General features: G+C 47.0%; 1 protein-coding gene across 6 annotated transcripts in view; it reads left to right on the top strand.

Annotated features, from left to right (window-relative positions):
• The first annotated feature begins 2,091 nt into the window (after positions 1-2,091).
• The window catches only part of YEATS2 (YEATS domain containing 2), a 111,496-nt gene continuing 88,099 nt past the window's right edge, over positions 2,092-25,488 (top strand). For 4 of the 6 annotated variants that reach the window (XM_021005881.2, XM_021005887.2, XM_021005886.2 and 1 more), the window contains exons 1-3: positions 4,109-4,219; positions 24,260-24,381; positions 25,379-25,476. In XM_021005881.2, coding sequence (XP_020861540.1) covers positions 24,282-24,381; positions 25,379-25,476 — 198 coding nt within the window. In that variant the 5' untranslated portion in view covers positions 4,109-4,219; positions 24,260-24,281. Of the gene's footprint in view, positions 2,111-4,108; positions 4,220-4,498; positions 4,594-24,259; positions 24,382-25,378; positions 25,477-25,488 lie in introns of those variants that run through there. The other 2 variants (XM_021005883.2, XM_021005882.2) reach the window with 2 other exon arrangements.

The raw sequence follows: 25,488 nt of genomic DNA on the forward strand, positions 1-25,488 counted from the left end.
ACATTACTAAGTAAACCAGCTGTTCACGCTGAGCCACACCATGTGTCATTTTCTTCCTGAGGGAGGAAGCCTATTTAACCAAATTAAGACCAGAGAGCTCCTTGGCAAACAGGGAAAGGAAGAGCAGGGGTTGGTTGGAATTCAGGCTTGCTGAATTCACCAAGTTTACTGGTGAGTCACTTTTTCTGCTGAGAGAACTGAAGTGTCAAGTGACCTGGATCTTTGTATCAGCCATCCAGGGCCCCTGCAGATGCTAGAGCAGGGCTGGGGAACTTGCCCTGTGGGCTCCAGGCCACATGGGACCCTCTAGGTTCTCAGGTTTGGCCCTTTGGCTGAATCTCTTTGTTATCTCCTTAATAATAAAATGATTTGTTCTGTGAAACTTGGACTCAGCCAAAAGGCCACAACCAAGGACCTAGAAGGCCGTATGTGGCCTCAAGGCTGTAAGTTCCCTACCCCTGTTGCTAGAGGTTCAGGGTCAAAATCTGACTTTTCCACTTCTTTTCCAGTTCCATGGGGACCAACACCTTTCCATTTACATCTGTCTTTACAATAATCACCCTTTTTTCCCCCTACTGTCTCAACAGACTTTCCAAGACTGAAATACACAGAATTTTCATTTCATTGCATTTGAGGTTGGCAGCATTCTGATGACACTTGAGGTTAGCAGACTCCTATGGGGGGGTGGGGCGGCGGCAACATGGTGCAGTAGAAAGACTCTGGATTCAGAGGATCTCACTTCAGATGCCACGTCTGCTACTTACGAGCTGTGTGCCCCAAAGCTCCTGAGGGGCACTAGGCTCTGGACTTGAGGAAGTTGGAGGTTCATTCCAGCACTGTCTCTGAACCCGTTTTCCTAAGAAGCCACATCTGACCCCTTGCTGACCCCTTCTTCCCCTGACTTTAAGGAAGAAGATGTGATTTGTAGGGGTCCTAGTCTGTTGCTGCTGCTTTGGAGACTTAGGAGGTTTTCACAGAAGAGGCAGACCAGCTACTGACGTTAAAAGCAATAGGATTTTCTTACTGATGAATTTCAACTCACAAGGAGAAGCTAAGAAGGTGCCTGAGGGATGGGCAAAGGAAGAGTGGTTTAGAGCAAAGGGTGCAGCTAGGTCTTAGGGACTGGAGAGATAAGGCAGGATCTTCAGTGCTGTGATCTTCAGACCATAGCAGGAGGAGGAGGAAATGGCACAATGACTGCATGAGGTGGTGTTCTCTGCGCTTGGCCCATCCAGAGTATGCTGAACTCTTCTCACTCTTATTGAGTTGACTGGGTTCCATCCACAGCATAGCCAAGCTACTCTGTAAGAGAACTGGGTGTTTTTGTAGGCATGTTATTCTGTGACTCAAGTGGCAGCCTGGTTATCAAGGACCGTTCAGCAGGATGGATATCCTAAGTGAGGCTTTCTGTCTAGGCAGCCAGTAACCTACAAGACTTAGCATCCCCCAGATCAGTCCCCCCACCCCAACTTCTCTAACCAGAGGCCTTCTAGGTTCTCACATTAGAATATGGATGGGCCAGTCTAGACTAGCCAAGTGGATTTCAGAAGTTTTCCTGTGCAAAAACATGTTTTATCTATCTTAAAAATTATATTTTCACTTGGGTCAAAGGACAAAACACCACTTGGAAAGGGGTGCTCCTATTGGCTTGTTCACACTTCAGGACGAATTGTTACACACAGAGTTCTTTCCTATCAGCTTCACCACTGAAGGAATGAAAGTCTTGATGGGAAGAGGGGGAGAGAATGAGGTATTTTTGGAATTTGAGGGGAGGCTAGTGTTTACCTGAGTAGCTTTGGGAAGCCTGAGGGCTCTGGGAGCCAGAGGATGGAAAAAGCTAAGTGGATCTGGAGTTTGGCAGGTTTGACATTTTAGAAAGTAGGAGGAGAGGGAGAGCCATTGGGTCTCAACTCCTCTGATGCATTTGGCCCAGTCCCACGAGTAAAATTCCATTGGCTGTTGGGTGGCTCACATACCAATAGGGGTGAGGGGGTGGGGAGGAGAGAGCCAGTACATAAAGCACAGTTCAGCTGTAGAGCAGCTAGTAAGGAAGTGCTGGGAGTCTGTGGGGCAGAAAGTATGGCCTCGAGGACTGGGCTAGGGGCAGAGGGTAAGTCTCCATGTCCCTCGGAGGGAGACAGCTGTTGGTTCCCAGCTGCCATTTGAACCACTGAAGCAGGCAAGCAGACAGGATGGGTGCTTGCCGGTGGGCAAAGGGGGAAAGGAAGAAGGGAGAGTCCATGGTGATGGTGAGTCTTTCTGCCTTCTGGCCCTCCTGGCTGGGCTCTGGGACAACCACAGGCCCAGGGAAGGAGGTGCAAGGGAGCCCCTGATACCAAGCTGGATGAAGAGCTGGATTGGCCCATCGCTGAACACACAGCTAAGCTGGTTAAGTAGCCCACGCAAGATCTGAGTCCAGGTCCACGGTTCCACGGACTGCATGCCAGTAACTGAGGTCTAATTGGACATGTGTAAAGTGGGGCATTGGCTAATCCACCGAGTGAGCCTTAGTAGGGCAGTGGACAGATTATGGAACCACGGGACCTGGATTCAAAGCCCATCTGTGCTGTTGATGGCATGTGCCTGCTGGGGAAGACCTGTGCCCTCTCTGAGCCTATTTCCACAAAACTAAAATGGAGGTTTGGACTAGGCCATCTCTAAGATCCCTACCAGCTCTAACTCTATAGCTGGGTTTGAACTCTGACTCTGACAGTTCTGATATGTAAGGACTTCGATATTCTCCGGGCCACTGGGCGAGGCTCCTCCATCCTCCTCCCAATGCTTGGCCCAGATAAGAACCCTAAAAAAATCCATCAGTCTTTACAGGGGTTTGGTGCCTCCTTCTACCGGAGCCCCAGCAGCCCTGTTTCTCTTCTCCCTGACCACCCTTATTGGCCGGCTTTACTTTTCCCTGCTGACTTTGTCTCAGGCTGTGTTGTGTCTTACGGTGCTCTGTCCTTCTTTACACTGATCCTTGAAATCCCCGACCTCAAGCTGTGATACTGTGTGACCTTGCAAAGTCAATCAACCAGCATTTATTATGCACCTATTGTGTTCCAGGCACTATGGATACAGGACCTATTGTATCATTGTACATTGATATGATGTATGTGATAGCTAGGAAATCAGGAGGGGCTTCAGATAAGAGTTTTGGAGGAAGTCAGCCTGTTAATAAGCATCTGTTAAGGCTTGTGCCAGGAGCCAGGGATGTGCTAAGCCCCAGACTTAGCTGAAAACAGCCCTTGCCTTCAAGGAGCTTCCATTCTAACAGGCAGATGAAAGAGAAGAGGGGGCTTAGACGAGAGATGCAGAGTGGGAAGGGGCCAATCCCTAGGGAGGAAACAGAGGCTGAACTCGGGGCCCCTCAGGTGGCCCCCCCCGCCCCCCTCTTCGGGGACATGGTCAAGGAGGCAGAAGGGAAGCTGCAGAGGGGATGCAGTAGAGGGTCCCGATGCAGGCCCCGCCTTCTGCTCAAGGCCTTTCCCATCCCAGGGGGTCACCACCTTGCATTTGCTGATGCCCCCTCCCCCTTTTGCACTGACTACAGCTGGTTTGTGCATAGTTGCTGGCCTACTGTCAGCTACTAGACTGCGGGCTCCTTGATGTAAAGGACTGTCTTTGGCCTTCCTCTTCATCCCTCGAGCAAAGCACGGTGCCTGGCACACAGTAGGTACTTACTAAAGGCTTCATTCATTGTACTGTGAGCTCCTAGAGGACGGCCCCTTGCCTTCCTTTCACCAAGGAAGGGGCTGAGCGCTCGGCCCGCATGCAGCAGGCGCTTAAACGATGCACGCTGGTGGGGATTTTGGGCTTCAGTTTCCTCGAATGTAAAACTAAGGCCTAGAGGCCCTAGGCCCCAAAGGGAGCCCGGCCTCGCGCTGCAGTTCCCCCTGACGGGCGCACCTCTCGCTCACGCTATCCCAGCCCTGCCCATCCCCCAGCTCCTCGCGCCTCCTCCCGGCCCGGCCCCGCCCCCTGGGGGGCGCGAGCGCCTCCGTCGCCGCCACCGCCGAGCGCGCGCCCCTCCGCGTGCGTGACGTCCGAAGCGGGCTGGGCCGGGCCGGGCCGGGCCGGGCCGAGCGGCGCAGTCCGTTTCCCGTCGGGCGCCGCGCCGAACCGGGGGGGGGGGGGCCTCGTGGCGGGGTGTGGTCTAGGCTGCCTCCCGGCCCTGGGTCTGCCGGCTCCGGCTGTAGGGTTCTCGCCCGGGACTCGTCGGAGCGTAAGTGTCCTGGATGGGGAGAACGCACGGGAGCCCGGAGCCCGGGACCCGGGGGTCGTGAGGAGGGTATAGGGAGGGGGCGAGGGGGTGCGTGCGCGGGGGACAGGAGGGGGGCACAGTGACGCGTGCTTTCGCTCTGGCTTCTGCGCGTGCGTGGGGGCCGCGGCGCGTGCTTCTGCTCATGTGCGCGCGCGCCCTCCCGCGGGAGCCATTGTCCGGGCGGAGGGGGAGGGTGGGCGTATGCGCGTGCGCGGCGGGCGTCCCTCTCCCCCTCCTGGGGAGGCGGGGCTGGGGGCGGGAGGTCCCGGTATTTGTGAGTCTTTGGGAGCGGGCCTGCGCTTGGCCCTGTGACCCCTCCCCCTGCCCCATAGAAGGTAAGCTCCCCGAGGGCAGGCGTTCTTGCCTTTGTCTCTAGCCCGAGCTCGGAGGGACCCCCATCGAGTCCCGCCTTCTCCTTTTACAGATGGGGAAACTGAGGCCCAGGGAGGGGGCTAGGTGGGGGAGGTCAAAGGGCAAAAGACTGCTCGGCATGGGGTGCTCCTGTTGCTGTGTTCACCCTTCGGCAGGAAGGCTTGAGTTCAAATTCGACTCAGGCATTTACTAGTCGTGTGACCTTGAGCAGATGTCACTCAATCTGCCTGCCTCAGTTTCCTCTTTGTGAGGGTCCATGAGATGGTATTTGTAAAGCGCTTTGCTGCCCTTCAAGAGCTATGTGAATGGCAACCACTGTGATTATTGTTTATTATTATTATTATTATTATTTTGTTATTAGAACTGGAAGGGAGCTGAGGCCATCTGGATCAACCCCCTCTTTACAGTGGAGGAGGTGAGGCAGCACTCATGGAGTGCTGGATTTGAACTCAGGGAGGTCTGAATTCGAATTCCACCACACCCAGTAGCTGTGAGTCCCCGGAGAAGTCCACCCTGGGCCTCAGTTTCCTCAATTGTAAAATGAGGGGAATTGGCCTAGATGGGATCCCTCTGAGCACATGATTCCAAGTCCCCGGTCTTCCTGATTCCCCAGAGTGGGAGGGGGAAGGGCTCTCTCTTTTTTTTTTTTAGCCAGGCAGTGGGGTTAAGTGATTTGCCCAGGGTCACACAGCCAGTGTTATGTGTCTGAGGCAGGATTTGAACTCAGGTCCTCCTGAATACAGGGCCGGTGCTCTATCCACTGCGACACCTAGCTGCTCTGGGAAGGGCTCTTGTATTTAAATATTTATGTCTTGGGAAAGATTCAGCTCCTGGAAGGTAGGATCTGTATGGACTTTTTGTCTGTTCGGAGAGGTGAGGGAGCATTGGGGGTGGGCACCCTGGGGGCAGGCAGATTGGCCCTTGGGGTGCTGCTGGGGCTGGCCTCGCCTGCCCCCCCTTACCACCCTTTATGCCGACCAAGTGGGACCCCTAGTCTCTTCCTAGCCACGTTTCACTCTTCCTTTAAGGCCCAGGTCTTCTGAGCATTCAGGAGCTAGTAATTATCACTTCATCACTTATTCCTTCTTAGATTGTTTTGTTTGTTTTTTCAGCCGTGTCTAACTGGGTCATGAACTCTTAAGGGGGGGTGGAGTTTAACCTGGGATTCTGAAGGGGATCTCTTGCTAAATTTCAGGTCTGAGAGTCTGAGAACTTGGACAGAAAAAAAAGACATCTTTTTTTTCAATGTAACCAGTTTCTTTTTAGTCCTGTGTATTTTATTTTAGGTGTTTAAAAATGTTCTGAGGAGTCTGTGGGGTCTGTGACACACACAAAGTGAGGAACTCTTTTCTACCATGCAAGGTTTTTCTTGTCATAGCTCCTACACTTAGCAGTGTGCTCATCCTGGGGATAGGGAGTGAACTCCCTGGTGAGGAAATGACCTCTGCTCACATAGATTGAACCTTCTCTGCAACATCTAGTGTGGTTGAGTTCTCTCCGGGTGAAGCAGCTTGCCTAGGGTCTCCCAGCCAGGATGGGTTGGAGGTGAGCCTTCAGTTCAGGCCTTCCTGGATAGGAACCTAGGGTTCCAGGCTTCCTCTCATCAGCAGTGAATAAATGCTTTGGAAATCCTTGATTGGTTTCTCCAGACCATAGTACAAGCCATACTGCATCACAAGCAGGGCTTGGCTATCCGAGACACTGTATGTCTTGGTTAAGTTTCTGTAGAATTCTGCACCTAAAATTCTGCATTTTTTATCATTCAGGTGATATTCCCTAAGTGCCCACTTTGGACTGCCCAGGAGGGGATTCAAAGAAGCATCAAGATAGGGCCCCTGGATGCAAAACTTATGTAGATGAGGAGACTCTGCGGGCGCGCGCGTGCGCGTGTGTGTGTGTGTGTATGTGTATGCATGTATGTGTATGAATGTATATACGTACCATATGTAATATTAAACATACGCAGAATATCATATACATATAAATGATATTATATAGTATATTATATATTGTTTACATATCTGTGTATCTGCATAGATGCTGAAATTTAAGAGATAAGTAACAGAAGAACAGTGCTATGGTCAACAAATATTTATTTGAAAATTTTAGATAAAAAAAATTTTAGAGTAGATCTCAATATAATCAGGCCTTCCCGATCTTAAGGAAACCTCCCTGTACCATCTAGTCATGCTGTAAATAATCTCTTCTTGAAAAAATTGTCTGCATTTGTCCTTTCATTTCCCAGCACTCCCTCTGACCTCAGTCTGATGCCCTCACCTGCCCCTTTCTTCTCTCAGGTCCCACTTACTCAGGTGGCTGTCTTCAGTCCTTTTTTTACCTTCCTGAAACATTGGCTCCCATTGGTTGTGTTGTCCATCCTTTTTTTCTGGATGTTCTTTGCCTTTTGGCCTCAGAGATTCTGGACACCCGGTTCTCCTGACAACTGTTCCTTCTCTTTCTGCTGTCCTCGGCATTCTCCTTTGTCTAAATGCTATTCCTTGGCAGTCCCATTTCCTCCCATGACTACGGCTCTTACCCTGATACAGATGAATCCGAGGTCAGTGTCTGCCCCGCCTTCTGAGTCCCAGCCTCCTGTCTTTAGTTGACTGGGGGGATGTCTCCACTGCGACCTCTTCTTGAAACCGAACTTATCTCATCCTCTAAGGACACCGCTAATCCACAGGCTCCCGTGTTGGAAACCTTGGGTGTCATTTTTTTTTATTTTTAAAGTTTTTTTTAAGCCATCAATCCATATCGGACCAGAATTTTGGGGTCTCTCAGTGTTGACTTTATACTCTCCTCATTGTGTGTAATGTTCTTCTGGTCCTCCTAAGGGGCTGTGTGTCCTTGTCTGGCCTCTTGAGCTTGTCAGATCTCTGGATCTCCATTTGGTTTTCAGGAACTGGGGGGGGGGCTTGGTTTCCTTTTAGTGACATTGTTGTACCCAGACTGGTTCTTATTCTTTTTGGTTCTGTTGATTTAGCTTAAGTCAGTTCCTTCCAGTCTTCCCAAGCTTCTCAGAATTCCTTATTGGGGCAGTGGAGAGAGTGCATGGCTGGAGTCAGGAGGTAACTTGAGTTCAGATCCTGCCTCAGACACTTACCAGCTGTGGACACCCTGGGCAAGTCACTTAACCTCTGTTTGCCTCAGTTTCCTCAGCTGTAAAATGGAGAAAATAATAGCACCCTCACAGGATCTATAATAAAATAATAAAAATCCTCACAGGGTTGCTCTGAGCTTTGAATAAGATAACGTATGTAGAACACTTAACACAGTGCCTGGCACATAGTCAGTGCTCAGTGAATGCTTGTTCTTTCCCACTCCTTTTTCTTGTCGATTTCCTTACAGTATGGTTGTAGTGATGATATTTCTGAGACAGTGGTGTAAACTGTTCAGTTACTTTCCTGCCATAATTCCAGCTTTTCCCAAAACGATTGAAGCCATCTATTGCTTCTTCAAGCAGTAAATTAGTGTGGCCGTCTCCCACAGTTTCTCCAGTAATAAGTTTCCACTTAACCATCTCTGTGAATGTGATGGGTATACAGCGGTACCTCCGGGAGGTTTTTTAATTTGGAATTTCTTTGATTAGTGATTTGGGATATTTTTAGGTGGCTATTGAGAGTTTGTATATCTTATTTTGAAAATTGCTTTTATTATCTGTGTCAATTTCACATAAGTTCTTAGTATCATACTTTTGTTAGAGATGTTTAATTCAAAGTTTCTTTCTAGTCTTTACTTTCTTCTGATTCCAGCAGCATTGTTTTTATTGGTGTGAAAGCTTTTGAATCTTACATAATTAAGATTGTCCATATTTGTAAACAATGTAAGCTTCCATTCTCTAACTTTTTTTTTATCAAGCAAGTTTTTATATTTAGGTAATTTACAAGCTGCTGATTTTAACCTCTCCTTTTTAGGGAGAGGAGGTCCCGCCTGCTTTTTAGTTCTCCCGGCAGAGCTTGTGAATTAGCCCCTTCTCTGGTAGTTGGTGGTGTGGGGTTTTTTGAACACTGCATAGATTTCTACTGCCAAGTCTTGTTTATGTCATCTCTTTTACTGATCTCTGTTTTTATCCAGTATTAGATGGTTTTGATAACTCCTGTTTGTGGGGTATAAAATCTAGAAGTACCAGACCCTGTTTCTTCCTACTTTTTATCCATTATATCCCTTTATATTCTTGACTTTTTATTCCTCCAAATGAATTTTGTTATTATTTTGTCAAATGCTGTAAAATACACCTTTGACAGTTTGACTGGCTCACCATGAAATCTTTAATTTTTGTTGTGTTATTACTTTTACTGTATTGATGTGGCAAAGTCGTGGAAATTGAGTGTCTTTCCAGTTATGTAAGTTGTCTTTTATTTTTGGCAAAACTGTTTCTAAATTGTACTTTTGTGTCTTAGGTTAAATTCTAGATATTTAATTAATGCGTGTGGTTATTCGTCGAAATGGAATCTCTCTTCCTATTTTTTCTTCCTGTGATTTGTTAGTAAGATACAGAAATGCTGATGATTTTTGTGGATTTATTTTGTGCCTTTATATATAGCCAAAAATGATGTCTTAATTTTTTGTAGGGTTCACTAAGCAAACTATATTGTCTGCACTTTGTGACCATTTTGACTCCTCTTTGCTGTGCTTATTCATTAATATCTCTTTTTGTTATTACTGCAGCTAGTATGTCTAACGATGTTAGGTAGGAGAAGTGGAGGGCTTTCCTATTCATAACATCCGTGATGTTATTGGAAAAGCTTTTCCTGTTTTGCCATTGTAAGTAATGCTTACTCTTGGTTTTAAATAGATGTTTTTGGTAATATTTATGAAACTTTTTATTATGTTTTGTTTTTAATTATCATTGACATCTTTTGTTTTTACATTACTTAAATTTCCCCCTATATCCCTTCCCCTTTCCCAGAGAGTCATCCCATATAAGAGACTTTTTTTTTAAAGAAAAAGAGGAAGAAAGATAATCAAAACCGATCAATACCTCAAAAAAGTCTGAAAATAAAATGTGATGTCCCACACCCTTGGGCTTCCCACCGTTGCAAAGGAGTGAGGGGGAGGTGGCCTTTCATATCTCTTCTTTGGGGTCATGTTTGTTCTTTGTAATTTTGTAACATTCGCTTTCAGTTGATTTATGGTTATTTTTTCATTTACATTGTTACGGTCATTTTATCTTTGTTGCCTTGGTTCTGCTTACTTCACTGGGTATCAGTTCACATAAGTCTTTCCAGGCTTCTCAGTATTCTTTCATCTCTGTTGTCTCTCATAGCACAGGAATTGTTTCATCACTCTTATGTACTGCACTTTGTTTAGCTGTTCCTCACTGGATGGAAAAGTGGTTGCTCCAAGTTGTCCCTAAAAAAGGGGGCAGCTATCAGTAGTTGGTGTATGGAGGGGGCACTTTCTTTTACCCGGTGACTTCCGGGGGGAGGTGTGTATATACATAAGAGTGGAATCTCTCAGTCTCAAGGTAGAGACAGTTTAGTAGTTTTCTTTGCATAATTCCAAATTGCTTTCCAAAATACTGATTCATAGCTCCACCAGCAGTGCACTGGTGTGCCCCAACCCCTTCACAATTGACTTTTCCTATCTTTTGTCATCTTTGCCAATTTGCTGAGTATAAAGTAAAATCTCAGGGTTGTTTTAATTTGGCTTTCTCTTATTTGTGATTTCCAGCATTCTTTCACATGGTTGTTAGCAGTTTGCAATTTGTCTTTTGAGAACTGCTCGTATCTTTTGACTACTTAGCTATTGGGAAATGGTTTTTGGTCTTATACCTATCTGTATGTATTCATGTGTATGCAGATGTGTATCTACATATACATCAGTCAGGAAGGAAATAATCATTTATTGACCACCTGCTACATGCTAGGAACGGTGCTAAGCACTTTACATATCTATTCTTATATTCTCACTGTCTTATTTACTGGCTTGTTCTCATCGGGATCATCCCTGCCAGTAGCACTCATTCCTTACACTGGTCAGGTTGTCCCTGGATTTCCTAAGCTCAAGCAGGTTCTACCATGCCACAGTGGCTTGGAGGGTGAGCTTGACCTTTGAATGAGTTTGCTCTTAAATGACCAGCCTCCCTAAGTAGGGAGATTTGCACTATTATATGCTGGCCAGTAGGTGATGAATTCTTTGGCCATAGCAACCTGGGAAGCCAAAATTTTAAAAATGTACCCTGGCCTTTGCAGTCTCCTCTGCTTCCGCATCAACGGTGACAGAAGAGCAAAAAAACAAGGGAGGTGGGTGTGGCGGTGCTAAGAAGGACGCTCCTTAACCTTCCGGAACTCAGCTTGAGGTTCTTGTGAATGGCCAGCAGCTAGCACAGGAGAAAGCATTGGGAGCCTGCTTGCGACACTTGAGCGAATGTGACAAGTCAGTGTCTGCGCTGGGAGCTTGATGGGCCTGGGCTAGAGGGCTTCTAGGGTCCCTTCCGCTTCTGCATCTGTGATCCTTTGAGTTTTTAAAATGCCATGCTGGTCTTTGTTCCCTCAGTCAGCATTCATTCGTTAGGCATCTCCTTTGTGCCAGGTGTACTAGGTACGGGGGCATAAAGACAAAAATGAAATGGCGCCTGTCCTCAAGGAGCTTACGTTCAATTAGGGAGAAATAAAATGTACATGTAAATGCAAAATATAGACAGTGATTATTTGGGGGGGCAGGAAAGGCCTGCTCTAGGAACACGAGTTCCACTTTGAAGGAAGCGAGGGGTTCTGAGAGGTAGCCGTGAAGGGTGTGCGGAACAGCCTAGGCCAAGGCACAGAGATGAGAGATGTGAGGAGCAGCTGCAAAGCCAGCTGGGTTAGAGCGTAGAGCATGTGGTCAGATTGTGAAGGGCTTTTTAGGCAGGGGGAGTGGCCTTGGGCAGCCCCATGCTTGAGGAATACCAATCTGGCAGCTTTGGAGGCTGGTCTGGGGATAGGGGTAGAGTGAATACTAGAAGAGAAGCTAGTTAGGAGAGTGTTACAGTTATCTAGATGAGAGGTGGGGGGAGAGATGGAGGAGATGGGGGAGTGCGATCAACAGGACTTTGCCACCTGGTTAGATTGGGGGCTGGAAGGAGGGAAGAGTCAAGGATGACCCCACCAGTGCAGAGTTGGGTGCCCGGAAGAATGGTGCCACCCTCAACCTGGGGGAGGGTGTGTTTTGAGAAAAAGACAGTAAGTTCTATTATGGACATGTTGAATTTATGCTTGGAGGATATCAAGGTGGAAGTGCCCTGCAGACGTTTGGAAATGTGTGGCCAGAGCTCTGGAAAGAGATGAGGGATGGATATATAAATTTGTGATTCATTTACAGAGAGATTTGAACCTGTGCAAGGACTCATGAGGTCACCTAGCTAGAGTATAAAGAGATAAGAGGAAAGGGCCCAGACAGAGCCCTGTGATGAATATAATATAATACATGCATATATATGTGAATAAAATACACACATACACAAACTCACCTAAGGAGGATAGGCTATGGACAATATTCCTTTCAAAGAAATTGAGAAGGATCAGTTATACAGGTAGTGTCACAAAAACCAAAGGAGGAAAGATGAAAAAGGAGGTAGTGGTTGACTGTGTCCGACATGTCAGAGGTCAAGGTGGTTTAGGGCTGAGGAAAGGTCATTGGACTTAGCACTTGAGAGATCACTGGTGCCCTTGGAGAGAGCCCCTTCTGTTCTGTTCAGTGGTAGTCTTGGAAGCGAGTTTGAAAAGGGTTAAGAAGACAGAGGTGAAAAGGTGGAGGCAGTCAGTATAGACAGATTTTTTTTTTAGGTGTTTGACTGTAAAAGGAGGGAAATTGTTCCATCAATCCTCCAGTGTACTTGAGACTATCCTCCTGCTGTTAGTAATAGAGGGGTACTCACGAGCTTGTCTCCCCATTATTCCTGGGTCTCATTACATGACCCCTACTACACACTGTGTGCGTTTGAGGGTGATGAGCTGATGGGGAGCTCTTCCGAGTTCTTTCGTTTCTTGTTTGTCTCTCCCTCTCCCTCCTCAGTTTTGAGTGGAAGGAGGCTGAGGAGCTGTGAGTTCCATGGCTTATGATGGACTTGCCAGACATCTCCCCAGAGGCTTTTTAAATGTTAAAAGTGCTGTCAAAAAAAAAGAGTGCTGCCTTTCTCTCACATCGTTGACTTGAAAAGGAAAGACAAAGTGAGACTTTCGTCATTGGAGAGCTCTGTGACTTTAGGTGGCCCTTGTGGAGGAGGAGTTGAGGGTGTTCTTTTACTTACTGAAGTACCTCCTAGATCTGTTGGAGTGGTCTTCCCTGTACCTGATGGTCAGAATCTGGGCGTCTCAGGATTTCAGTGTGTGGCTTGGGAACCCAACTTGGTGAAGTAGCTGAGAGGTTTCTCAGGAATGCTTATCCCATTTGAAGATCCCAGAAAACTGGAAGGGATAGCCAGCATATTATAAGGTTGGGTCATACTTAGTACTGACGAATGTAAAATGTTTGAATTGGATTCAGGAAAATCAGTGTCACAAGTTGAGAGGGGGACTCATGGCTTGGGACATTTTTTCTAAGAAAAAATGGCCTGAAAGTTTCATGTGGATCACTCTTGTATACTTTGTTACCGAGAAGGATTTGTCGTTTTGTTATACCGATTAGACCCAGACTAATTTAAATTGTGGATTTTATTAGCGCACAGCTGCCAGGGGTATTCATGTTGAAATCAAGCAGCCCCCATCAGGGGTCGAGCTAGGGTTTATATAGGGGGATGGATCTTTGAAGTCTGGCAAGAGGAAGAGGTTTTTTTGGGGGGGCTGGTCAAGGACACCCCTCTCCCTCTGTCTAGACATGATAATGCTCTGCAACAAAGGAAAAAACTTTTTCACCATGGAGGCTTCCAGAGATCTGATCTGAGGGCTGGGGCCTGAGCAGCCAGAGAAAGGTCGTGCTGGGGCCCATGCATGAATACTGCTAGGCACAGTGTCCTTGGGCTGGGGAGTGGTTGTCAGAGATAGTGTTTTTGAGACTAGGGAGGCATTTTTGGGCAAAAGTACAAGCACAAGCATCCAAGCACCCCATCATCACAGGTCAGGGATCACACGAACCAGACCAGGTGTCCTGGCTTCTGGTATAAACATAATTATCTAAAGCAATTATATTGCAGGTTTTCTTGTCCATTTGCGTTGGAGGTATGGACTGTGTTTAAGCTATGCAAGAGTACATTTCTCTATTGTTTAGATTTAGGAGGAAAGAGGTCTAGGCCAAGATTAAGCAGCAACTTCTGCTTTCCGTGGCCTAAAGGGTCATACCACCTAAATGGTAAAATAATGTTCTGCAGTACAATTTCATTGATGGAATGCTCCCTCCAGGCTTGGGATATAGCCACCCAAACGGCAGGGGCCATTTTGGGCTGCGTTAAGAGGTTGAGATTCCAGGCCTGGGCTGGTGCTGGTCCTGCGGGCTTATGCCTTGGGCTGACCACAGCTGGAATCTTGGCCATGGTTCAAGAAGGACATCAGTAAGCTGAGAAAGGCCTTAAGAGCTTGCCATATGGGGAAAGAACTGGATGCATTTTAGCCTGGAGACAGGAAGACTTAGGTGGGCAAATACAGCTTTCAACAAGGGTTTGAAGAACTGTCATGTGGAAGAGGCTTCTTATTCTGTTTCTTCACTGAGGGGAATGGGAGGAAATAAGGTCATCCTTTGAAGGGGGCACCGGGCTACATACAAAGATGAAAACAAAACACTCCCTGCTCTCCAGGAAAGAACACTTTTAAGGAAAAGGATTGGCCTAAAGACCTCCCAGGCCCAGCTGCTCTGTCTCCTCCTGGAGGGGTGCCGTCTAGATCACTGAGAGCACAAGTGTCTCGCCCAGGGTCACCAGACTGTGTCAGTCTGTAAATCCCTGCTTTTCCTAGATCCAAGCCTGCTCTCTGCGCATACTACCAAGCAGACTATAGTATGAGAAAAAGTTGAGAGTGGTGCGATGGGTTAAAAGCCAGTCATGGGATGAGGAAGAACTGAATTCCAGTCCAGCCCGTGACACAGAGTAGCTATGTGACCCTAGGCAAGTCTCTCTGCCTTCCCCCCCCCAAACTCCTCTTAAGACCTAGTCGTCCTGACCCCAGGTGCAGCTCTCTAACCACTGAAACATCAGCTGCCTCAAGACAGCTGGTGTGAATGCACATAGGCAAGAGATAAATAAAATGCCGAGTTTGGGGAACAGCTTTCCTTTGTCTGAAATATGCTTGAAGGGGAATAATAAAAACAAACCTACAGAGATAGGTGAGATCCAGGTAATGGAGGCCATGGCTGAAAGGAGCCATTGAAAATTTTTGAGTCGGCTTTAGGAAGCCGGGTTTATGTTGGCAGCTCTGGATCATGAATTGGAGAGGGGAGACACTCAAAGTCTGGAGGCCACTTAGGGGGCACAGGTGCAGTGATCTAGGTTATGAGGCTCTGAACCAGGATTATGGCCATAGGAATAGAGAGAAAAGGATGAAGTATGCGGAGGTAGCATCAGCAAGACTTGACTGATTGGAAGAGAAGGAAGAGACACAGATAGTACTGGGGATGTGAACTTGTGTACTTAGCAGAAATGAGGGATTTTCTGGGGAAGAGAGGCAAGTTTAAGGGGGAGATGAACATTGAACTTGAAATGCCTTCAGGATGTTCAGGAAGAGATGTCTAGGAGGCAGTTGACATCACCATGGGGCTGAAGTTCAGGAGAAAGATGGTGGCCCCGAGTAGATAGTTCAGGGAATCATCACCGTGGAGGGGATACTTTAACCCTTAGGAGCAGATGAGCTCACCAAGGGAGTTGGTAGAGAGAGAAGAGCCCAAGATGGAGACCTGGAAGGACACACATTCTAAGGGACCTGGATATGGACGATTATCCAGTAAAGGAGATCAAGAAAGGAGTAGTCATTTGGGGAAGGGAGGAAAGTAGGAGAGGGCAGGGAGTGACACCGAAATTAAGGGAGAATTGCCTAGGAGGAGGGACAATAGTCAGGCTTCTCAAAAGAGAGAATGAGGACCGCGGAAAGGCCTTTGGATTTGGTGGGGCAGCTGTGTTGGTCCGTTGGGGACAGCAGGTTCATCCCATTGGTATGTGGGATGCCACTCACATTAAAAATAAGACAAAGCACAGAGGTGTCCAAGGAGAAACAGAAAGTTAGTTTATTGTAGCTGTAATTATTATTATTTGAAATCTCGAAGATCTGGGTGTCCCTGCATCAGTCCCTCAGTAAGCTCTGCTGTCGGGAGACGGCCCACAGAGGCAGAAATCAGCTGACGTAACCCTGAAGACTCAGCTCCCCCTCCCTCACAGCTGTCCATTAGCTCGGCGCACAATCTCACCGGCCAGACTCTAGCACAGGACAAAGGACCTGGTATGCATCTCTGTATGTCTTAGTTTGTTGAGGTAATGTCAAGGAAGCAGTAAAAGAAATGTGCAGTTAGGAAGGTAATTTACAACTGTTCTGGAAGGTTTTAGGGATTGAACAGACAAGGCTGGGAACAGGAAGACATCTCAGTAAAATCCTGTCAAAGGGAGATAAGGGGACTGGAAGAATTCAGGGTTTCCTGGGACTGGTAGGTGAATGGGAGCCAAAAAAAGAAAACACATCTGGGTGAGGTCAAAGGCCAGGCCAGAGCTTTAACAATTAGACAAATTCCCACGACTAATGTCTGGTACCAGGAGAAGAAAAAAAGTGATCTTACAGAAATCTATACTGAGCCCTGTGCCACCTCCTGGACCCGCTACCAGATCCAGGATAGTCTTGTCCCAGATCTTCATTACACTGAGAGGTCTTCACAATGGTATTCCATTCGTTGGTAAGTCAAGAGTCAAAAAGCCAGGTTGTCAGGATGTGAGAAGAGGCAGGGATTTTAAGCAGGGAGGCCAGCAGCAAGTTGGAGCAGGAGAGAGGTAGCAGAGAAAGAACTCATCATTAAATTAAGTATCTAAGTTGAGAGAGGCTGTTGATGAGGTAGAAATATCAACAGATCTTTGCTTTCATGATGAAAGGGAGGGTAAAAGCTATTGGCAGAGGATGCACCAAAGAAATAGAACCAGGCTGGCAAATGATTTTCAATATAGATACTTATAATTGAATTTTTTTTTTTTGTGAGGCACTGGGGTTAAGTGACTTGCCCAGAGTCAGACAGCTAGTGAGTGTCATATTCTGAGTCCGGATTTGAACTCAGGTCCTTCTGACTCCGGGCTGGTACTCCATCCACTTCGCCACCTAGCTGCCCCTAATTGAACTTTTACTCTGTTGTATGGACAAGAATAGTACAGAATGAGAAAGTGTCGTTTGCAGCCTCTAGGCTTATCTCACAGCAGTGAGAGGATGGATGTGATGAAGTGTTGTGTCTCTCCCTAACTGGCTTTCCAATGGCCTAAAGAGGAGCTGTGTTTGATGAAAAATAAAGTCAGCTGTAGGGCAAATGGGAATGAAGAAGGGCCAGTTTAGAACCGCGCAGTGGTGGAGCTGGCTCGTGGCCATTCACTCACAGGTGGTGTAGATGGACACTAATTGGGAGGAGCTGTTAGTGCAGATTCGCCCCACATCTGTGGTTCCAAGTGAGACTCCAGTGCTCAGGCAGAGACCAGATCATACGAGGGGCAGGAGAAGAACTGGCCCCAGGTTGCTGTAAGTTGACTTTATCTAAGGAGTGGCCCCAGGATAGTGCTGCCTGAGGCTCCAGGGTAGTTGTTTCCCACTTTTGTGGCCTCGACTATAGAGGGAGATGTTTGGGGTGAGAATTGTTACTGCCGGCTCTGTTTGCGTTTTGCCTGGTGTTTCTAAGGGCTTGTTAACGATTGTTTACAGGAACTATCTTGGGGCTTCTCCACTGGCAACAGCAGCAGAATGGCTGGTTCTCTTGAGTTCCAGGCTGTGGCTTAGCTCTGAGCAACTTGTGCCTCTTGGTTGTCAGTCCTCCTTCCACAGAATCTCTAACATTCAGTCTCTTTTCTCCACTGATGTGACCCTTTCCTCCCCCTCGACTCTCCAGTTTATCACTTTGCACTGAGATGATTGTAGTAGTCTCCCAGGTGGTCTCTCTATTTCAAACCTCTCCATTCCATTTCATCCTCCATAGGCTGCCCTGGTGATTTTTCTACACCTCAGGTATGATCGTGCCGTTTCCCATGCCTGTTCTGGCCCAGCCCCTTCCCTACCCCACTCAGTAAACTTTGTTAATACCTCTGGGATCAAACATAGAACTCATGTTTGACATCTAGATGCCTTCAGATCCTGGCTTTCTTACCACGGGAGGTAGTTTGGGTAAGGAGTGGGGCAGGGGACAAGCATTTATGGAGCATCTATTTACTGTGTCAGGCACTGTGCTAAGTGCTTTTCAAATCTCATTTAACCCTTACAACCACCCTCTAAGGCGAGTCCTTTTAGTATCTTGCCCAGAGGCACACAATTAGTAAGTGTCTGAGAACTAATTTGCATTCAGGTCTTCTTCCGGGCCCCTTGCTCTATCTAGATGATTTTATCCCGTTTTAAGAATGAGGAGACCTAGGTTCACCGGTACTTCCCATCAGGAAGTTGATTACTGTAGCTTTCTTTTATCTAAGACTGGACGAGACAATACATACAATTCTAGCTTAGGTAAATTTGCATTATACAGATTTGACTTTACTTAAAAGGATTCTGAAAGAAATCAGCATTCCAGAAAAGCACTGTTAACTTTACTGGGCTCTCTCTGCTCCTGCCCCTTGCATCAGCGCTCATGAGTCTTCCATCAAAAAACCCTCGAAGTGAAAGCAGAAGAGAGCACAGCTCTGCTGCAAGCCCTTGCTTTCGCTTCACTGTCCCTGCCCCCCCCCAACTGTGTGCCAGCAAGTGACCATAGGTCTGGACCCCTTTCCTGCTTCCTTCTCTCCCTTCCCTCCCTTCCTGGCGTAAAAATCACTTTACATAGAGATCTGGAGAATGGTCCACAGTAAAGGGAGACTTGTCGAACTGTCTGTGCTCAGACACATCAGTTAATCTCCTTGAGTCTTTTGTATCAACTAGTGACTCCCTATTAGTGCCTATGATCCCTTCCCCCCGGAAGCCTACAAGTTAGAGAAGGGGGAGCAGCCACACCCAAGACATGTCTTTACTGAAGGTGGGAGAAAACTTATGCTTCAGCTTGGAACAAAAGTAGAGAAAGAGCTTAGGTAGGATTCTGGAAGCGACGCGAGATGTGTGCTCTTTATATAGACCTCCCTTCAAGGACTGAGTGACTGTGGCCCTTCTCATTTCTGTGACCATATTAATTGTCTAGTAGGGGCACTTAGGCCCTGTTTGAGGTGCAGGGGATATACACACACACACACACACACACACATTTTTCTACACTCAAAGAGATCACAGTATTGTAGAAGAATGAGATGTGTGCATAAATAGCTGTAATCCATGTCAGCCAGTCATTTAGCCTTTATTAAGCACCTACTATGTGTTAGCCACTATGCTAAGCACTGGGGATGTAAAGAAAGGTAAAGCGTAGTCCTTGTTCTCCAGGAGTTCACATTCTAGTGGGGGAGAAAACATGAAAATAACTGTACAAGCAAGATATATACAGGATAAAGTGGAGGTAATGGAGAGAAGGAAGGTATTAGCCTCAAGGAAGATCAACAAAGACTTCTCGTAGAAGATGGGATTTCAGCTGGAACCTGAAAGAAGCCAAGGACGCCAGGGGGGCTGGTGTAAAAAGAAAGAGAACGTAAGGCTTGGGGACAGCCAGTGAAATTCCCAGCGTTTTGTGTGAGGAAGAGCACAGAAGCCTTTGTCACTGGATTGCAGAGTATGGGGAGCGCGGTTAGGTGTAAAAAGATGGAAAGGGTCCTGGGACTATGCTAGAGTAAAATAAATAGCTGAGTGAGAATACTGTTCAAGCCACCTGGTCTCATCTCTTCTAATTGTGTTTACTTGCTAATTAATGATTTCCATGGAAAGCCCAGCACCCCTTCTTAGGAGCCACTACAGTGTAATAATAATGATAATAACATTCATATAGCTCTTAAAATGTGTCAGGTGCTGTGCTAAGTACTCTGCAAGTAGTATTCATTTGATCCTTAGAATAGTCCTGGGAGGTGGGTGCTGTTATTATCCCCATTTTACAGATGATTTGCTCAGTCACACAGCTGGTAAGTGTCTGAGGCTAGATTTGAACTTCCTGACTGTCACCAAGACCAGCACTGTATCCGCTGCACCACCTAGCGGCTGAACTATGTTGTGTTTTGGGGTCTTTTTATTAAACTGAAAAAGCTAATGCAGTCTCAGGTGATATTAATAGAAAGAGTATCTAAAAGGTAGTCCTTTTGAACTCTACTAGTTAGACTCCAGTAAGACTACTATGTCCAGTTCTGGGTGTACTCTTTACTTCTTCCAGATTACCTTTTACTTATGTATATTTGCATTTCCTATGAACTATTTCACATTTTCTATTTTTTTCCCCAGTCTTTTACTTTGTTTTATTATTTCTTGATGTTTCGTGAAGTCATTAGCTTCCATCTGGCCGATTCTAATTTTTAAGGAGTATTTTTCTTCAGTGAGCTTTGTAATTCTTCAGTATATGTATTTTTTTGGTACCTCTTTTACCAGTTGACTGATGTTTATTTTAAGGACATATTTTGTTTGTTAAGGAGATAGACTTGTTTATTTAAGTAGTATTTTTGGTACCTTTTTTACCAGGCTGTTTTCATAATTTTCTTGTGTTACTCTCATTTCTTTTCCCAGTTTGTCTGCTACCTTTCTTATTTAATTCTTAAAATAGTTTTTTACTCTTTAAAAAAAAATAAAAGCTTTCTTTAGCTTTTTCTGGGATTTGTTGGGCTTGTGTCCAATTCTCATTTTTCTTTGAGGGTTTACTTATAAATGCTTTCAAGTCATTGTCTTCTGTGTTTGTGTCTTGAGCTTCCCCGTCACCATAGTAGCTTTTTATGGTGGTGGTTTTTTTGGTTGGGTTTTTTCCTCTCTAGCGTGTTTCCAGTCTTCTCGGCGTTGGCCTTATTGTCAGCGTTGGGCTTCACACACCCCTTGGGGGAGATAGGGGGAGAGGAGGGAAGGGTGTGTGTCTGCTGGAGGCCTATAAGTCTTTAGTGCTTCCGAGTGTTGTGACGCAGTGAGACGTCTGTCCACGGCCCTTCCCGGGCTCAGTCACTTCTAGCCTTCTGGGAGGCTCTGCATGTTCCCCGTGACTGGACCGCTCGCTCCCCCTGGCTATTCCACTGCCGGCTTCTGTGCTGGGCAGGGCTGGACGGAGGGCTCCTCCTCCTGTTCCTGGGCTCGGAGCTGCACAGCTGTGGTTCTGCGGGCCCTCCTTTCTGGAGACCTTGCTGCTTCTCTCTGTTCTGGCCCTGGGGAGCGGGAGACAGAGCTGCCAGGTGGCACCTGTTTTCGCTCCCAGTGCTGGCGCAGGGGTCGCCGCGCACCTCTCTCTGCCCCGGGGCACTGGGCTGCTGCCCGTTGCCCGTCTGCTTGTCATGGCGCCTTGGATGTCGCTGCTGCGGTGTGCTCCTGAGCTTCCCTGCGTTGGGAAAACGGCTCATTGTGACTTTTTCTTGGTTTTTCCTCAGAATTTAGTCTGGTGCTCTTCATTGGTCATTGTGGAGAAGAGGGGGATGGCGCGGAGGCTCCGCCTTCTGGATTCTGCCCCCTGTGTTTTCATTTCCATTCAGTTATTCTCTTGTTTCTTTGATGAGATTTACCACAGTGGATTCAGGTTTTACCACTCCAGTAGTTTCTGTTGCTGAGGCCGTACATTCAGCTTTCCCAATTCTTATTTCTCTTTTAAACCGCTCAGAAATGTCCCGCTGTGGTTCCACGTTCTCTTGGGAATCCACATGTACCTCTTTGTCTTGCAAGATTTGTTCATTCATATCTGGGCTCTTGTAGTTGATGTGGAAGCCACGTTCCCTTCTGTTCTTTAGATACTTACACTCAAGATCTTAAGAGTTTTCTTCCTCCAGAGATCCTTGGCAATTTCATTTTTTTTTTTTATGTGAGGCAGTTGGGGTTCAGTGACTTGCCCAGAGTCACACAGCTGTGAGTGTTATGTGTCTAAGGCGAGATTTGAACTCGGGTCCTCCTGACTCCAGAGCCACTGCTCCGCCTAGCTGCCCCACAGCCTTTTTTCCTTGTTTTCCCGTCTTGCTCACTTTCTGTCTCCTCATTTGATTGTGGTTTTCTTGGGGGCTGCAGTTCAGCTGTCTCAAGCTCTTGCCATGCTGGGCACCACACGTCTTGGCCTCGGTCTTTGTCCCTGGAGACTTCTCATTGGACACAACTGAACTCAGCTGGGTGTCAGTCCTTTGTCTTTCAGGCTTAATGGAGGGCCGAGCAGACATACATACATCCTTCTCCAGTTCGCTGTTTCTTGGTTCTCTGGCTGAGGTTGGTTGCATCACAGAGCACTCCCATGCTGTTGTGTTAGCCAGGATAAGCTTCTGCCTTTGGGGTTGTTGCTGGAAGAGGGAGGAGTAGAATTGAGTTCTGTTGCAAGCCTGTGGACAGGTTTACATAATTCTGTTGCCGGGGCCTGGTGGGCAGTGAAGGAGATGTGAGATGTAAGAGATCAGCCTTTTCTGTTCGGTAGTTGGCTTTTCACCCTGTTTTGGATTCTTGACCTCCTGGCGTCAGATTCAAATAGAAGTGGGTCCCTGTAGTGGCATACTGACTTAGAAAACCACAAATTAACGTTATCTGTGTGATATTGTATTTGTATTTATTTTGTTAAACATTTCCCAGTTAACAGTTTAATCTGATTCTAAGTATGAGCGAGTTTTGAGGGCCTTGAGTTTGAGCCTGTGGACACAACTGAAAGTGCTTTCTCTCATGCATAATTCCCATTTGGGAGAGGCTTGAGGGGTGAGAGAATAGGGAAGGAACAGTGTCTGGTCTTCCATCTTATTGGTCACTTGACCTGGCAGTTTGAGTGCATTATTTATGTGGAACACGGGTAAAACTTATACTTGTCCAGAGGCAAGAGTGATCTGAAACCGTGCTGAAGACATCCAACCCAGTAAACATTTATTAAGTGCTTACTGTGTGCTCAGCACTGTGCTAAGTGCTAGGGGAACAATGAATAAAAAGACAGTTCCTGTCTTCCAGGAGTCTCCTATCTATAGTGGGGAGACAGCCCACAGAAGGAGGTGGGAGAGTAGTTGGGGGAAGGAGGACCACACCAGGTGGTACCCACTGGGGGGGGGAGGAACGACGACAGCTTGTTTTCTGCAGTTAAAACCTAGCAGGGCAGAAGATGCAAAGTAGAGTGAGTTGCTGAAAGTTCCGTTTCTGCCCACTGGGACCGAGTTTGCTCCTCCGGCCCTCCAGTCAGATGAGGGAAGAGTCTGGAGGAGGTGGGGTCAGTAAGGCTTGGTGGGGAGATTAGAGGAGGGAGTTTATCCTGGGAGGGACCCAGGCAGGGTCGCAGATGCCAAGTGGAGTGAGGAGCCATACTGCTGACAAGACTGGAGATACTTGGCTGGGAAAAGAGAACATGAAAGAATGGGGTAGCTATTTTCACATGTTTTAAAGGTTTTCATGTGAAAGGGCAGAAGTAGAGCTAACCGATTAAAAAGCATTTGTTTAGCACCTATGATGTGCTGGGCCCTGGGGGGCTGAAAGTACACTGAGCTTGTCAGCAGGACCTGGGTTCAAATATTGCCTCTAATACCTAGTAGTTGTATGGCAAGTCACTTAACCTGTCTGTGGCTCAGTTTCCTTATCTTCAAAAAATAGGACAAGAGTTGACTTGATGGATTCTAAAATCTCTTCCAGCTCTAAATCTCTAATGCCATGACACAAAGACTCAGGTTCTTGTAGGAGACATGGCATGTCTAAAGCAAATGCTGGCTAGAGGAAGGAAGAAAGGGAGGGATGGAGGAGGAGGAGGAGGGAAGAGTGCTCACTCTGTGCTAAGCCCTGGGGGTACGAAAACTGAAAGAAACAGCCCTTGCCCTGGAGCCATTTACTGCCACTGTAAAGGTGGCATTTGGGGAATTCTGGAGAGAGGGAGAGGTTTGGAACGGTAGTTGTGGGGAGTGAGCTCCTCAGTGACCCAGCTGAGGTTCTCTTTCCTGACCTACTGTGAATGCAGCTCAGCTCCTCCCCTCCCCTCCCTTTCAGTTCTAGGAGGCACCTAATATCAGAGGCATCTTAAGTGTTTCGTGCAAAGCAGATAGATGTTAAAAACACCTCCAGGGAATTGCGGGATGCTTGCTTCTCTCCTCCCTCCCCAATTCTGTTCTTTCTCCCTCTTTCTTTCTTTCCCCCTGGTATTCCGCAGTTGCTCAGAAGAGCTCAGAAGAGACTCCAGCTGCGTCTGAAGTCTGGGATAAGGAAAGATGGAGCCAGTTCCTGTTGATTCCAGGCATCCTCAGCTTGTTCGAAGGCAGAGATAGGCTTGTCTGTGTCACCTGATTCTTTTCCTTGTGGGGTCTGAGCACTCACTGAGAAGTGTCTGCCAGTCTTTGCCCACCTTGGAACCGCAGGAGACCGTGTTCTAGGTGTGGGGCAGTGGTCTTTGGAAGGCAGTGCTCTGGCTGGAGACCCTTGTGGAGGCAAGGGCAGTGGGCTTTCTGTTAGAGAGCAATGTGAAAGCTGGCTGGGCCTGTTGCCTGGCCCTCTTCTTGGAAATATTTTGAAAGGCAGTGTTTTCCCTTCTCTTTCTGCACAGCGAGGAGCAGCTGCAGGTCGTCATGTCTGGAATCAAACGAACCCTCAAAGAAAATGACCCCGACTACGAGGACATTTCTGTGGCGCCCCCCAACAAAAGGCATCGAGCCATGGAGGATTCAGGTAGAGCTCTTGGGGTCACTGGAACTTCTACAAGTAGAACGAATGCCAGCTTTCATCCTCATCGCACTAGACGTGGGTTTGGGGAAAACTGACACAGATACTTCACTAGGAGGAACCGGCCAAGGCATGCTTCACTGTAGGCTGAAGGCTTCAAGCTGGATGGAATCTTAGCGGTCTGTCCAGTCCCTTCGTTTTACAGGGGAGGAAACTGAGGCTGAGAGCTTAAGTGGCAGTCAAGTGATGTGGAAAGGCGGGATGCAGGTGTGGGAAATTGTGCCAGGAATGGAATCCGCCAGGCCAGTGGAAATGTTAGCATCAAGGCAGGCATTCTGTGGCTTCCGGGTAGCTGTAATCCTAAAATCTTAATTGAAATGTACCTTAGCTAGCAATATGCAGTCCCTTCCCTGACTTTTACAGAGGGAGGATGCTGAGACCCAGAAAGATTAACTTGTTCGAGGTTACCCAGATGATTGAGAACAGCTGACTTAGAGTAATGATCTCAACTAGAGTTTTGCATCATCCCAGTTTGCATAATATCTGAATTGATATTGCAAAATTTGCTTCCCCAGATCACAAAATAATCTTAATTTAATTTAAAAATAGATGTCATAGAGTACTTTTAGAAGAAGGGAGAGAAAGGATTGTAAAATCCAACAGATATTAGTCATTGAACTGGCAGAATTTAGGTACTCAAAACACTGTCCTCTAAATCGAGGTGAAAACAAAACAGTCCGAGTTGCATTTTAGAAAGAAAATTCTGGCTGAAAGGAAAGTCTGTCCAAGGATGGTAGTCTGCCCACCACCACCCTGAACTGTTGGTCTTCACCTGTCCGTTCAGGTGCGCTTCCCTTCTTGCCATCTCACCTTTTCTTGAGTGAGGGCTCAGAGATGTCTGCTGCAGAGCCATCCTCTTGGTGCTTTCAGAGTTGGATGCCGGGATCTTTGAGAAAGCCGAGTCGTTTCACTATGTGTTGTTCTGGTTTTGTTCTGTGGACAGCTCGAGATGCCGCTGTGCAGAAGATCGAAACAATTATTAAGGAGCAGTTTGCTGTCGAAATGAAGAACAAGGAGCATGAAATTGAGGTCATAGACCAGGTATCAAACACG

This window comes from Phascolarctos cinereus, unplaced genomic scaffold, assembly GCF_003287225.1.
Source record: "Phascolarctos cinereus isolate Bilbo 61053 unplaced genomic scaffold, phaCin_HiC Scaffold_5;HRSCAF=322, whole genome shotgun sequence".
Lineage (NCBI taxonomy): Eukaryota > Metazoa > Chordata > Mammalia > Diprotodontia > Phascolarctidae > Phascolarctos > Phascolarctos cinereus.